This window comes from Carassius gibelio, chromosome A10, assembly GCF_023724105.1.
Source record: "Carassius gibelio isolate Cgi1373 ecotype wild population from Czech Republic chromosome A10, carGib1.2-hapl.c, whole genome shotgun sequence".
In the NCBI taxonomy this organism is placed as follows: Eukaryota; Metazoa; Chordata; class Actinopteri; order Cypriniformes; family Cyprinidae; genus Carassius; species Carassius gibelio.
In genome coordinates this window covers 5,143,277-5,155,052 of record NC_068380.1, presented here as the reverse complement: position 1 = coordinate 5,155,052, position 11,776 = coordinate 5,143,277, and the positions used below count along the sequence as shown (strand labels likewise).

The 11,776-nt window shown below is 42.4% G+C and overlaps 2 protein-coding genes across 6 annotated transcripts in view; one reads left to right on the top strand and one right to left on the bottom strand.

Moving 5' to 3' along the window:
• Positions 1-7,291, bottom strand: part of LOC128020913 (myotonin-protein kinase) — an 11,691-nt gene extending 4,400 nt beyond the window's left edge. Inside the window, exons 1-11 of one of the 5 annotated variants that reach the window (XM_052607716.1) lie at positions 6,868-7,291; positions 5,075-5,163; positions 4,918-5,001; positions 4,746-4,841; positions 4,487-4,635; positions 4,304-4,397; positions 4,030-4,227; positions 3,356-3,601; positions 3,198-3,277; positions 3,033-3,123; positions 1,034-1,215 (exon numbers count right to left, since the gene is read on the bottom strand). In XM_052607716.1, coding sequence (XP_052463676.1) covers positions 1,034-1,215; positions 3,033-3,123; positions 3,198-3,277; positions 3,356-3,601; positions 4,030-4,227; positions 4,304-4,397; positions 4,487-4,635; positions 4,746-4,841; positions 4,918-5,001; positions 5,075-5,163; positions 6,868-7,054 — 1,496 coding nt within the window. In that variant the 5' untranslated portion in view covers positions 7,055-7,291. Of the gene's footprint in view, positions 1-1,033; positions 1,216-3,032; positions 3,124-3,197; positions 3,278-3,355; positions 3,602-4,029; positions 4,228-4,303; positions 4,398-4,486; positions 4,636-4,745; positions 4,842-4,917; positions 5,002-5,074; positions 5,167-6,867 lie in introns of all 5 variants that reach the window. The other 4 variants (XM_052607714.1, XM_052607717.1, XM_052607718.1 and 1 more) reach the window with 4 other exon arrangements.
• On the top strand, positions 7,024-10,748 carry si:ch1073-303d10.1 (protein LBH-like). The gene is made up of 5 exons (XM_052607719.1): positions 7,024-7,153; positions 7,972-8,058; positions 8,307-8,376; positions 9,427-9,716; positions 10,278-10,748. Exons 3-5 carry the CDS (start codon positions 8,311-8,313, stop codon positions 10,390-10,392), a joined length of 471 nt encoding a protein of 156 aa, XP_052463679.1. The 5' UTR covers positions 7,024-7,153; positions 7,972-8,058; positions 8,307-8,310; the 3' UTR covers positions 10,393-10,748.
• The last annotated feature ends 1,028 nt before the right edge of the window (positions 10,749-11,776 follow it).

Genomic DNA, 11,776 nt, shown 5'->3' with positions numbered 1-11,776 from the left:
TGGAGTATGAGTCAGAGCATTTGTGATTCATTTTGAGTATGAGTCAGAGCATTAGTGATTCATTTAGAGTTTGAGTCTGAGCATTAGTGGTTCATTTAGAGTTTGAGTCAGAGCATTTGTGATTCATTTTGAGTATGAGTCAGAGCATTTGTGATTCATTTTGAGTATGAGTCAGAGCATTTGTGATTCATTTTGAGTATGAGTCAGAGCATTTGTGATTCATTTAGAGTTTGAGTCTGCACAGTAGTGATTCATATGGAGTATGAGTCTGAGCATTAGTGATTCATTTGGAGTATGAGTCAGAGCATTTGTGATTCATTTTGAGTATGAGTCAGAGCATTTGTGATTCATTTAGAGTTTGAGTCTGCACAGTAGTGATTCATATGGAGTATGAGTCTGAGCATTAGTGCTTCATTTAGAGTTTGAGTCTGAGCATTAGTGATTCATTTAGAGTTTGAGTCTGAGCATTAGTGGTTAATTTAGAGTTTGAGTCTGAGCATTAGTGATTCATTTGGAGTATGAGTCAGAGCATTAGTGATTCATTTGGAGTATGAGTCAGAGCATTAGTGATTCATTTGGAGTTTGAGTCTGAGCATTAGTGATTCATTTAGAGTTTGAGTCTCACCATTAGTGATTCATTTGGAGTATGAGTCAGAGCATTAGTGATTCATTTGGAGTATGAGTCAGAGCATTAGTGATTCATTTGGAGTATGAGTCAGACCAAATCACAAACACACAATCAAGACACCACAACCCATTTTTCTAGCATTAAATTATGAACTTTAAGCAAACTTGGAGGAAAAATAGACACTTGAACATACATTGTCACGATAAAAAGTACCTAAAATGACAAATTAACATCTATGCTGAAAATGTATTTTACTTGATTTTAAATATAATTAGATTTTTTTTTTTTGGCTCCCTTTCATTGAATACTGAAATACAACCATATATTTTTATTGAATACTGAAATATTAAATAACATAATTTATTATCAGATATGACTGTAATAGCTGAGTGCATGCTGGTGTACCTCTGCAGCTCATAAGTGTGTGCATCGCTCTGCTCCGTCTCTGCGCTGCTGCTGATTGGCTGGGGATTGTTGTGCTCAGCAGGAAGTGCAGGAAGTGCTGTCAGCTCAGCAGTGATGGATTCTCTGAGCCGCCACACCTGATTGTGCAGCACGTTCACACTGACGTCTGATTCAGACTGCTGCTGGATGGAGATGACAGATGACACCTCTCAAGGCCTTCCATAGTGCAATATTTTACAAACTCAATCATGTTTACTGTTACTGTTATCCACAAAACTGTAAATATGTTATAACCTGTAAAAATGTCTATTCTGCCTATATTACATTTTATTGTTCATTTATACCTTTTTTTGTTCATTTTTTTATTATTTCATTTTATTATAATGTGTCTTGTTGTTTTTATATGCATGCACTGGTGGGTTCATTACCAAAAAACAATCATTGTGTGCCCTTCTTATTTCAGAAATTCTGTTTTATTTTTTCCCAAATTCAGTTTTCCATTTAAATTTCATTCTAATGTCTTAATTAAATTTTAATAATCAAAAAGCACATATATTGGACTCCCTCATAAAACTTTGTCAATTAAAATTTTTTACAATAATAACATCTCAGGTTGCGAATGTAACCACTAGACACTGTGTCCTCTAGGGGTCGCTATGGGGAAACGCCTCGTCGTGACCCGTGTCTGAAGCATACATTGAAAAAAAATATATATATTGGCTGCAGACAGCCGCTGAAGTCGCTACCGGTGCGACTATAGAATAAATAAGCGCTGGGAGAACATGTTCAACAACGAGAACAATGTTCCCAGAGCTCTCGGCCCCACCCCACTTGTCACATCAAGAAGGGGCATGAAGCTGAGCACGTAACCCTTCCCGTACAGGATTTCAGAGAGTATGCAGATTCTTGCGTGCACACTTACCACTTATGTGGACTTTAGAAAGTGTGCAAACTGTTCAACATGCACCAAATTTACCACCAAATGCATTTCAGAAAGTGCACAGAACTTAGAGTGTGTACTTAAAGTTTCCTAAGCATCGCAGAGGTGCCGAACCGAATGTGAGAGGCAAGCTCAAATACAATCCTCTGAGGCGAGGGGGGCACTACCTGAGACCGCATTATACAAGAAGATTCTTGCAAATGCCACCTATACTTCCTGCTCGATGCGTCAGCAAGAAGGGATATCCAGTGATATTATAGTTTATGTTTAACCACTAAAGAGACATCAGAGCCAGCGGCACACATCAGAAGCCCCGCTCAAGGGGCGACTCCCATTGGTCTGGACCATCACTAAGGTGGTCACTATGAAACCGTAGAACCAACCAAAAACATTATAGCTCCAGCATAGGAGACTGTTATGCAAGAAGTTCCCACCTAACCTCGGTCAGGTGGTTATAGGGTAATTAGGAAGGGGAAGATAAGGGCAGATGTAGAACCTCAAAAGAGAACATATCAATACTCAAGTATTACTCTGATTCGGATGAAAGCGCTGATGCCTTGTCTGGATCACGTCCCTTAGCCGTGACACTAACTTCCTGTACCCGTCTCTGATCCTCAGACCAAGACGGATCCGGACCCCTATGTTGTTTGGGCTCAGACCTGGACCTTGTGGAATGAAGGATTCCTCTGAGCTCACCTTCGCCTCCCTGAACTTCTCGACTACCGTGTCAACGGAGGAACTGAAAAGTTTGAAAGGCAAAAACGGAGCATCGAGAAGAAAGGCCCTTTCTTTCTTCCCAATTTCTTTCAGGTTCACCCACAGATGTCTCTCTGTTACCACCATAGAGAGAGAGAGTGCTCTTCTCTCGTTACGACGAGGTGTTTCCCCATAGCGACCCCTAGAGGAAAAATAATAGTGCCCTATGAAACGTGTTTTATTTTATTTCAGAAATCCTGTGTTGTCTGTTTGAATTTCTCTTGATTTTATGATGAAGTAAAAATTTTACTGAGTGAATGCCATGATTGTGTCCATGTTGTCGCCAATCAGTGTAGATCGTACTAGTTTTCCCTGGAGGTGCAGCTGATCTCTGTCCTGCTGCTGGTTGATCTCAATCATGATGTCCCTGCTGCGGTCCAGTGCTCCCGTCTCTCTGATAATCACAACAGCATGAGAACATGTTACAGCTGCGCTCAACAATAAAGCTGCTGATGAAGAGTCACGAACCTGGTGGCTGTGTAAGAGTAGCCCACAAACGCCAGATGAAGCCCGACAGGTGCTTGCTCCATCACATCACTCAGCATCTCCTGAACACAAGTGCAGAAAAAGTCAGATCACTCTCAGATTGATTCACATCTCTGTGACGGATCTGATGGCTCTGGTACCGTGTGGCTCAGACAGTCATCAAGCACGTCAAAGTTGGAGGTGTCTGTGGCATCGGAGACGCCAGGACGGTACGGAGGAGGGAGGAGATGAAGGGAACTCCAGTCCAAACCTTTAAAGAATGGGTGTTTTGTGAAGTCCCCGGAGCCCCGTGAACCCAACCTCTCGCTCCTGTCACAGATCACAGCGCTGATGAGTGAACGTGCCTCCTCGGACACCTCCGACTCCGGAGGAAACTCAAAATAATCCTGTTCAGACAGAAAAATCACAGTCAGTGCTTGCATCATCTATATTCACGCTTTTGTTTTTCATTAAAATAATATACTACAAAGTGTCATGGGATTTGTCAAAATGCATATGAATGAATCAAAAGCATCACTGAATTAGATCTGGACGAGTGCGAACATTAAAGTGCAAATCTGAATCTACATGTTGTGCGTGTTTCAGTTTAACTAAGGACTAACTCGCCGCTTCACAGGTATTTTGTATCGTGACCCCTTTAAAGAAAGCCCACGAAGTTGACATTCCCCTTGTTAAATGAGCATGTACCTGACATGTAGACATAATACTGCTTATGTCTAAATTTAAGCAGTGTGATCAGCAGAAATCATTATCAACATTTTATCGCAATATCGTTTACCGTCCAGCCCTGCATCCTCAAGAACAGCCCCTTTACCTTGAAGTGTATTATTTTAGCGTAGGTCTCAGAGATGGACTCGGCGTAGAAGGGTGTGGTTCCCAGCAGCATCTCGTACGCACAGATACCCAGAGCCCACCAATCACACTCTGAGCCATAGGCTCCGCCCCCCTCCACCGCCCGCAGGATCTCTGGAGACAGATAATCTGGAGTCCCGACGGCCAGCGACGAGTGGATCTGAGAATACACACACATATATATGAGCACATGACGGCACATGACTGAATATAGGCTTACGTCTGATAAACATCACCAGTCCATCATCCTCCAGACGCAGACAGGAGCCAAAATCGCCCAATCGTGTGTGACCGTCTGCTGTCAGCAGGATGTTGTCAGGCTTAATGTCTCTACAGGAAGAGAGCAGACATATATATATATATATATATTCAATTTTTCTGAATCAAACCATTGCATGTTTAGGTGTCAGCACAGATACCTGTGCACATAACCGAGTCTGTGGACGGAGTCGATGGCCATCACCATCTCAGCCAGGTAGAACCGAGCCATGTCCTCCGGGATACGATCACCAAACTTACTCAGCAGCGTCAGCAGATCTCCACCAACATAGTAATCCATGACCAGATACTGCAGCGCACGAGGAGAGACACTCGTTAACCAGAATGAAGAGATGAAGAGACAGAACTGTACATCTGATTTAGTCTTGAATCAGTGCATCAGTATGACGTGACACATACGAGGTAATTGTCGTCCTGGAAAGCGTAATGCAGTTGCGTGATCCAGCGCCGGTCTCCCTTCAGCAGAACCTCGCGCTCCTCCTGATAACACGCCGTCTGAACGCACACAGCACTTTATTATGGCTCTTAATAATACTTTTAGAGAAGATGAACACTAGTTGTTGTTGTTTACCTCTCCACGCTTCAGTATGTTCCACTTGTTCATGATCTTCAGTGCGTAAACCTGCTGTGTGTTTCGCATGCGGGCCAGAGCCACCTGTGCATTCACACCTCAGTCAGTATATCAATACTCATCCGCTTCATAACAGAAGCTGCACAAACCCTCTCACCTCGCTGAAGGTTCCTCGGCCGATCACCTTCAAGATCTCAAAGTCCTCCCTGCTTATCCGAGTCTTCTTCACCTGTCTGACCAGAGGCTCTGCTGCGAATATCGGAGAAGAGAGAGCGTCAAGTGTATTTATTTGAGAAGGATCTTTAAGGCACCTAATCAAATCAATGGCAGCTGAAGACACTAACAGGAGATGCTCTGGTTTCTGCTGGAATGGTCATCACAAAGAGAACACCGGCTCGTTCCTCTTTAAGAGTTCATGGCGCAGAAATAGAACCGATGAATCTAAGAATAGCACACTGATGTTTGAGTCTTTTTTAAGGCAAGTTTTCCAGCCTTGGATTCGAGTCGCTCTCGTGGGTGCAGGAATGTGAGCGAGACCGAGGCAACAGTCTACACAGTTTTACTGCAGAGAATTTAATAACCTTCTCAAAATATTGTTTATACACTGTTTATAGATTTTTTTTTTTACTTCAGCTGGATATCCATTTAACATTTTTCAAACGTTACTTTTAGTTTTTAGAACTTTCAGGGAACATCCAAAACTAACGTATCAAATGGAATGTTCACATAACAAAGAAAAAACATGTACCGTTGAAACTTTCAGAGAGCAAGACATTCTCAGAACATGTTTATTAGCTGAAGAAGTATGTGCCTTGACAAGTTTATAGGCTCCAGTTCAGCTTGTGTTAATACAGCATCCCTCGTGTGCTTCCAAACCTGGACGGGTGTCTTTCTTCTGCTGAACATAAAAGGAGATTTTGAAGAATGTGTTTAACCAAACAGTCAACGGTAGCCATTGACTTCCATTGTATTTTTTTTTTCCATACTATGGAAGTCAATGGCTACCAGCAGCTGTTTGAGAAAAACAAACATTCTTTCAAATACTTTCAGATCATCATCTGAAACACAGGTTTGGAGAGTAACTGAAGACAGAAGGATCGTTTCTGGATGAACTCTTTCTTCAACTACGTATTATATAATACAGCACTGACCAGCATCATTTGCATTATCTGTGCCGTCTGATCGTTCTGTGTGTTTAAATTCGTTTTCATATTTGTGATTAGACTCCAGCATTTTAATAATCCTCTGTTGAATATCTATTTCTGGATGTGTGCCACATGTGACATCACTTCCTGTGTCAAGGCCTGTTTTACGGATGATATGGAAAGTTCAGGTGTGTATCTGGTCACTTCCTTCCTGCTGTTTGCCGTTTCCCTCGCGTGAATCAACAGAGACTCTCCAGCAGTGTGTGTGTCCCTCTGAACCAGCGTCCGTCTCTCTCCTGGCCATGTAGGGTGTGACCAGACGAGTGTCAACACACACTCACAGCTGCGTGTGTGTGTGTGTGTGTGTGTGTGTGTGTGAATGCTCTGTTGTGCATCAACAACTGGATTCTAAAAGTGTTATCTTAATACCACTGTGACACACTCATGTGAGATCCTTAAAGGGACAGATCACCTAAAAATATCAGTTCTGTCAATTCTTTCCAAACACATGCTGCTCTTTTCCATGCAATGATAGAGAGCAGGAGCAAATGCTTTACAAATGACTAAAGAGCATGGACTTTTAAAGGCATACGATAGTTTTGTACGAGGACTTTTGCCTATTCTAACATCCCAGTTAACATGTTAAAGAATGTTTTGCTGATGACTTTCATTCTGGGAGTCAACATTAATCATTTTATAGAAAAACGGGTGTTTGTGTCTGGTGATGGCGTGACCTCCCTGACCTTGTGGCCCCTGACTGACTGCACACACAGGTGAGGATGAGGAGGATGAAGATGGTACTGACCCCACTGCAGGAAGCGCTGCACGTGTTTCTCTCGGAGCAGAGCGGTCGAGCTGAACTCCTGATAAACTCCCACCAGCAGATCCAGCAGCGTCTGAAGACTGACAGGGCCCTTGGCGTGACCCGGCTCGATCCCATGAGCGGCCCCTGTGAGCCCGGGGCCCGTGGACATGGTGGAGATCCGGCTCATCCACAGCCCTGCTCCATGATTCCTGAATCCCGGTCCGTCTGTGTGCTTCTGTCCGTGTGTCTCTCCAGCCGACAGACCTCTGGCTCCAGACCTTTTTTGGTGTGTTGCTCAGCCTCTCTCTCTCTCTCTCTCTCTCTCTCTCTCTCTCTGTGTGTGTGTTATTGTGTATTTTGTTCTCTCTTTATTGCTCTGCTATCAACCTCAGGTCACTCACAGCTTCTCTAAATACAGAAGTTGGTTGGTTTGTTGGAATGAACTTTAACTCTTCTCTGTCTTTCTCTTCCTGTTTATTCACACGCGTCTCTCTTTCCTCTTTCTGTGCAGTTGTGAGTGACTCATCGTGCTCATTTTTAAACTCAGATGATACACTGTGAAAAATCACATCTGTCTTGTGCTCCAGTGAAATATCAATTCAACTTTTTTTTTTTAAATTGAGCACTTGAGAACAATTTATGACACGTTTAACAAGCTTAATGCATTACAAACTATTTGTAAAAAAAAAAAAAAAAAAAAAAACCTGTATTTGTGAGTGCAGTGAGGGAACCGTGTCCTCTGTCTCCCTCTAGTTCTGTGTAGATGATCAAACACTGTTGAAGATCATCTAAAATCAGTCAGAAAGGGCTTTTACTGTACATTTGGCAAAAACAAACAAACAAACAAGCTCAGGTGAGAAAAATAACTCAAAAGTAATGTAACGCACTACCTTCCATAAAAAGTAACAGCTCATTTAGTTACTTTTGTTTGTAGGAGTAACGCAACATTGTAATGCATCACTTGCAAAAGTAACTTTCCTCAACACTGTGTGTGTTTGTGAGTGTGTGTTTGTGAGTGTGTGTGTGTTCGGCGTCAGGTGTAATATGAAGCTTTAATCTCCAGAGACGTTAATCCTGCTGTCTCTGCATGCTAATACTCTCCAGAGGAACAGAACACAGACAGAAGGACAGAAGGAGGACAAACGCACTGAAGCTGAACACAGAACAAGGTCTGAACTCACCAACTCACAGGTAACACTCATTGACCATGATCTTTTTAATACCATGGTATTCTTAGAAGAACCTGAGAATGCAATAGTCAATGAATATAAACTATCTGTTTCAATCAGTGTAATACAGCAGGCCTACCACCAGAGTTAAACACAGAGAGAGTGTGTCATGGCACACGTTTGTGCATTTATTACCACAGCATCTTTACACTGCATGCTCGCATGGCTTCATATTGTTGCAGTCTTACGTGTGTGTGTGTGTGTGTGTAGTGTGATGTCCGCAGGTCCACAGCACTCCAGCGTTGAGCTGCAGAGGAGACGAGAACATGCATCATATCAGGTATCAGACATTCATCGCATCATCAGCTTCTCACAACTTTATAGAGTTACATAAGCATTGGGCAAAACGTTCTTAAAAGAATGTTTCTGGAACGTTCTTATAACCTTGTTAAAGTTGATATATATTCTCATAGTGTTGAGAGAAAATGTTCTGAGGTTCATCAGTTGTATGTCAATCAGTCTCTGAAAAAAAGAGGAAGGTTTAGCTATAATGGGTTTTAACAGCAGCATTCTCAGAACGTCCTCATGATGTTGTTTGTACTCGATGAACATTCTAAGAATTTTTTTGCAACATTTTAACATTTTGGAAACATAAAAAAAAAAATCTTACCTGGGTTGAGACTGGAGTTATTGTTTTTAAGACTGATGTCAGTTATTTTTATGTTTTAGTGTCTGAAACAATTTCTTTCTGCTTTTTGCTTCATGAAACTCACACAGGCAACACAATGAATTCATCTCTTTTATCGCCAACATTCATTTGTCTGTGGCTCTTCGCATAATTACCATTTAAAGAGGCTGATATTATCAAACAAATATTTAAAATATTATATGGTCGGTCAGTTTTGACCACAAACAGCCAATATATGACTGTTATTGACCGTTTCAGACTCACTGAATGAAGCACAGTTGGTTTGTAAGATTGCATATCTAAAATAAAAATCCCCATGATTTGATCCACTCAGAGAGATGACCTGAGAGCTCACAAAGATTATAGTGGATAGGAACATTAAAACACTAGAAGATGTTTTGCTGTTACTCTTCAGAGGGCCACACGAGAGCGCCATCAGTACGTATTGAGCCCCTGTCCTTCCTGACCTGTAGTAAACACTCATGATCTGAAAGTATTTTGAAGTATTCCATAGTAGGGAAAGAAATACAGTGGGAGTCAATGGCTACCGTCAACTGTTTGCTTAAACACATTCTTCAAAATAAAGATTTTTGCGTTTGACACAAACAGGTTTTGAACAGCATGAGGACGAGCAAATGATGTCAGATTGTTTCTTCTGGGTGATCCTGATAAACATGGCTGATCTCAGTGTGATCTGTGCAGATCTTCCCGGAGCCTTCGGAGCAGCCGGAGCCGGAGCTGGAGCCGGAGCTGGAGCCGGAGCTGGAGCCGGAGCCGGAGCTGGAGCTGGAGCCGGAGCCGGAGCTGGAGCCGGAGCCGGTGAAGGAGCGTCTGCCGTCCATCGTGGTGGAGCTGTCGGAGGAGAGCGGAGGTCTGCAATGGCCTCCTCTTCACACACAGACCTCCATCAATGAGGAAGAGGAGGAAGACCCTTTCCAGGACCACTGTGAGCCCATCAGCGCCGCTCAGGAGGAGCAGACCAGTGCGGACGGGTCAGGATTCAATCATTCACATCCACATGACCACATCACTCACCAGAACAGCTCCAAACATCAGGAGACTGTGAAACAGCCTATGACGATAAATACAGACCAAACAGTATTTACAAAAATCAACTCAACTCAAATTTACTGTAGTGTTTTTCACAATCCACATTTTTTCAAAGCAGCAAATGGAAAATCATGATAATATCTGCATATATTGTACCCAGCTCACGTTTTGCTTATGTTCCCATTAAGTTGTGAAAACATTATTTCTAAACATTCCCCCCCCCCCCCCCCAAAAAAAAGTTTTTACTGGTTATGTGAACATTTTACCAATTTTACGGCATTGTTAGATTTGAATGTTCCCTGAGACAAGTAATAACATAAAATATTAATAATGTTTTAGTGATAACATTATATCTTTCAATGAATGTCCCTGAAATAATGTTTGTTCGCGTTCTGACTAGTTGCATTGATCTGAATCATTAATCTGAGAGTTACATGTGTTGAAACTGTCTAAGAACAATAATCCCAAGCCGTGCATGATGTGACTGAACGAATCTGTTTCAGAGCTCCTCGGTTCAAGCGTGTATCGATCCCTGGCGTTCAGATCGACTGCAGCAGACTGACTCCGCCCCCCTCACCGACGTCATCACACTCGGCCCCGCCCCGTTTTCTAAGCTGAGCGACAGACAGCACAACTCACTGTACTTACTGAAGCATTAGAATTAAAGTGTTTTTTTCTGTTTATAGGTTTTACCTTCAAATATCAATCTGATGGCAAAATGATGCGAGATTAAAAATTGATCATTGCTTTTCGGCAGCAACAAACGCACGTGTAATTAAAACACTGGTGTATTTACCATAGTGAGATGTACTGATCTAACAGTAGGGGGCTCCAAAGTCGCAAAAAAAAAAAAATACAAACAGCTGCTTTTGAGATTTTGAAAAATGTAAAACAAAATGGTAAAGAAATAATTTCATCTATGCTGTGTTTCTATGTGACTAATCAAATGTAAGTAAACGAGTGTCGTCACTGATCATGTGACTCATCTCAGATCACGAAGCTGCAGACATCCATCAGAAAGTTGAGCATGTGCTTGCAACGCCAAGGTCATAGGTTCGGTTCCCAGGAATGCATGAGCCGATCAGATGTATATTTGCAGTGCAGTGTAAGGGGCTTTGGATAAAAGCGTCTGCCAAATGTAGAAATATGAGTATATTTTTGTCTAGTGTTTTCAGACTGTAACTCTATTTTATGCATCTGATACACATTCTGATGTGATAGAAAACACATGACAGAGACTGTTCATGCTGTAGATGATCTAGTATCACGACACGTTTGAGTGCAATAGATTCTAGAGTTTGTGTTTTTGTTTGCACACAGCACTTGTGATCCGTGTGATTGTGCTCACTTTAATCAATGGATTCATCTAACTTCAGGGAAAGCATGAGCTGATAAAGCGATGTCTGTGACGCGAGTGGAGGCACCGCTGGGATGAAATGCAGTGAAGGTCGGCGTCCATAGATGATGGTCTACCTCCAGTGTCATTCATTCTGACTTGCGGCTGAGGAGAACAGAGTGAGAACGTCTGGCGTCCACGTTGAGTCCGGAAGAACCGTGCGTGCTATCTGAGGTTGATCGTTGATACCCGGAACATTGCCATTTTCCGACCAGCTAAGACTGCTTTTCTGCATCACACACTGCACACACCCACAGCCCAAGTGAACCATGGATCAATTAGAGAATTTAAGACTTCAAGTTGTAGGAGCATTGTATTCACTATCAAGAGAAAACCTTGTAAAATTGTGTGTTTCTCTGCATATTGAACATGATATCGACACAAGCCGCTCGTATGTCATTTCTACACTTGTGAGACATTTTGAAAGGGAGGGGTTAGAAGAACTGGAAGATGGGGGCATGTCAGAACTTTTGTGTGTTAGAGACAAAATTTGTGAACTTCAACTGGGGGGTGAAAATATCTCTGAGCAACAGACAGCACAGGTGGTTCAGAGCGCGACTTTAGTAGTGCAGGTCACAGAGCAAGAAAGGCTACAAAAAGAAATTG

Bases quoted from the DNA above. Each gene is read 5' to 3' on its own strand.
- si:ch1073-303d10.1 (XM_052607719.1), top strand. From the start codon at position 8,311: ATGTCCGCAGGTCCACAGCACTCCAGCGTTGAGCTGCAGAGGAGACGA. The intron at 8,377-9,426 runs GTATCAGACATT...TGATCTGTGCAG, and splicing joins GAGAACATGCATCATATCAG to ATCTTCCCGGAGCCTTCGGA. The intron at 9,717-10,277 runs GTCAGGATTCAA...AATCTGTTTCAG, and splicing joins GAGCAGACCAGTGCGGACGG to AGCTCCTCGGTTCAAGCGTG.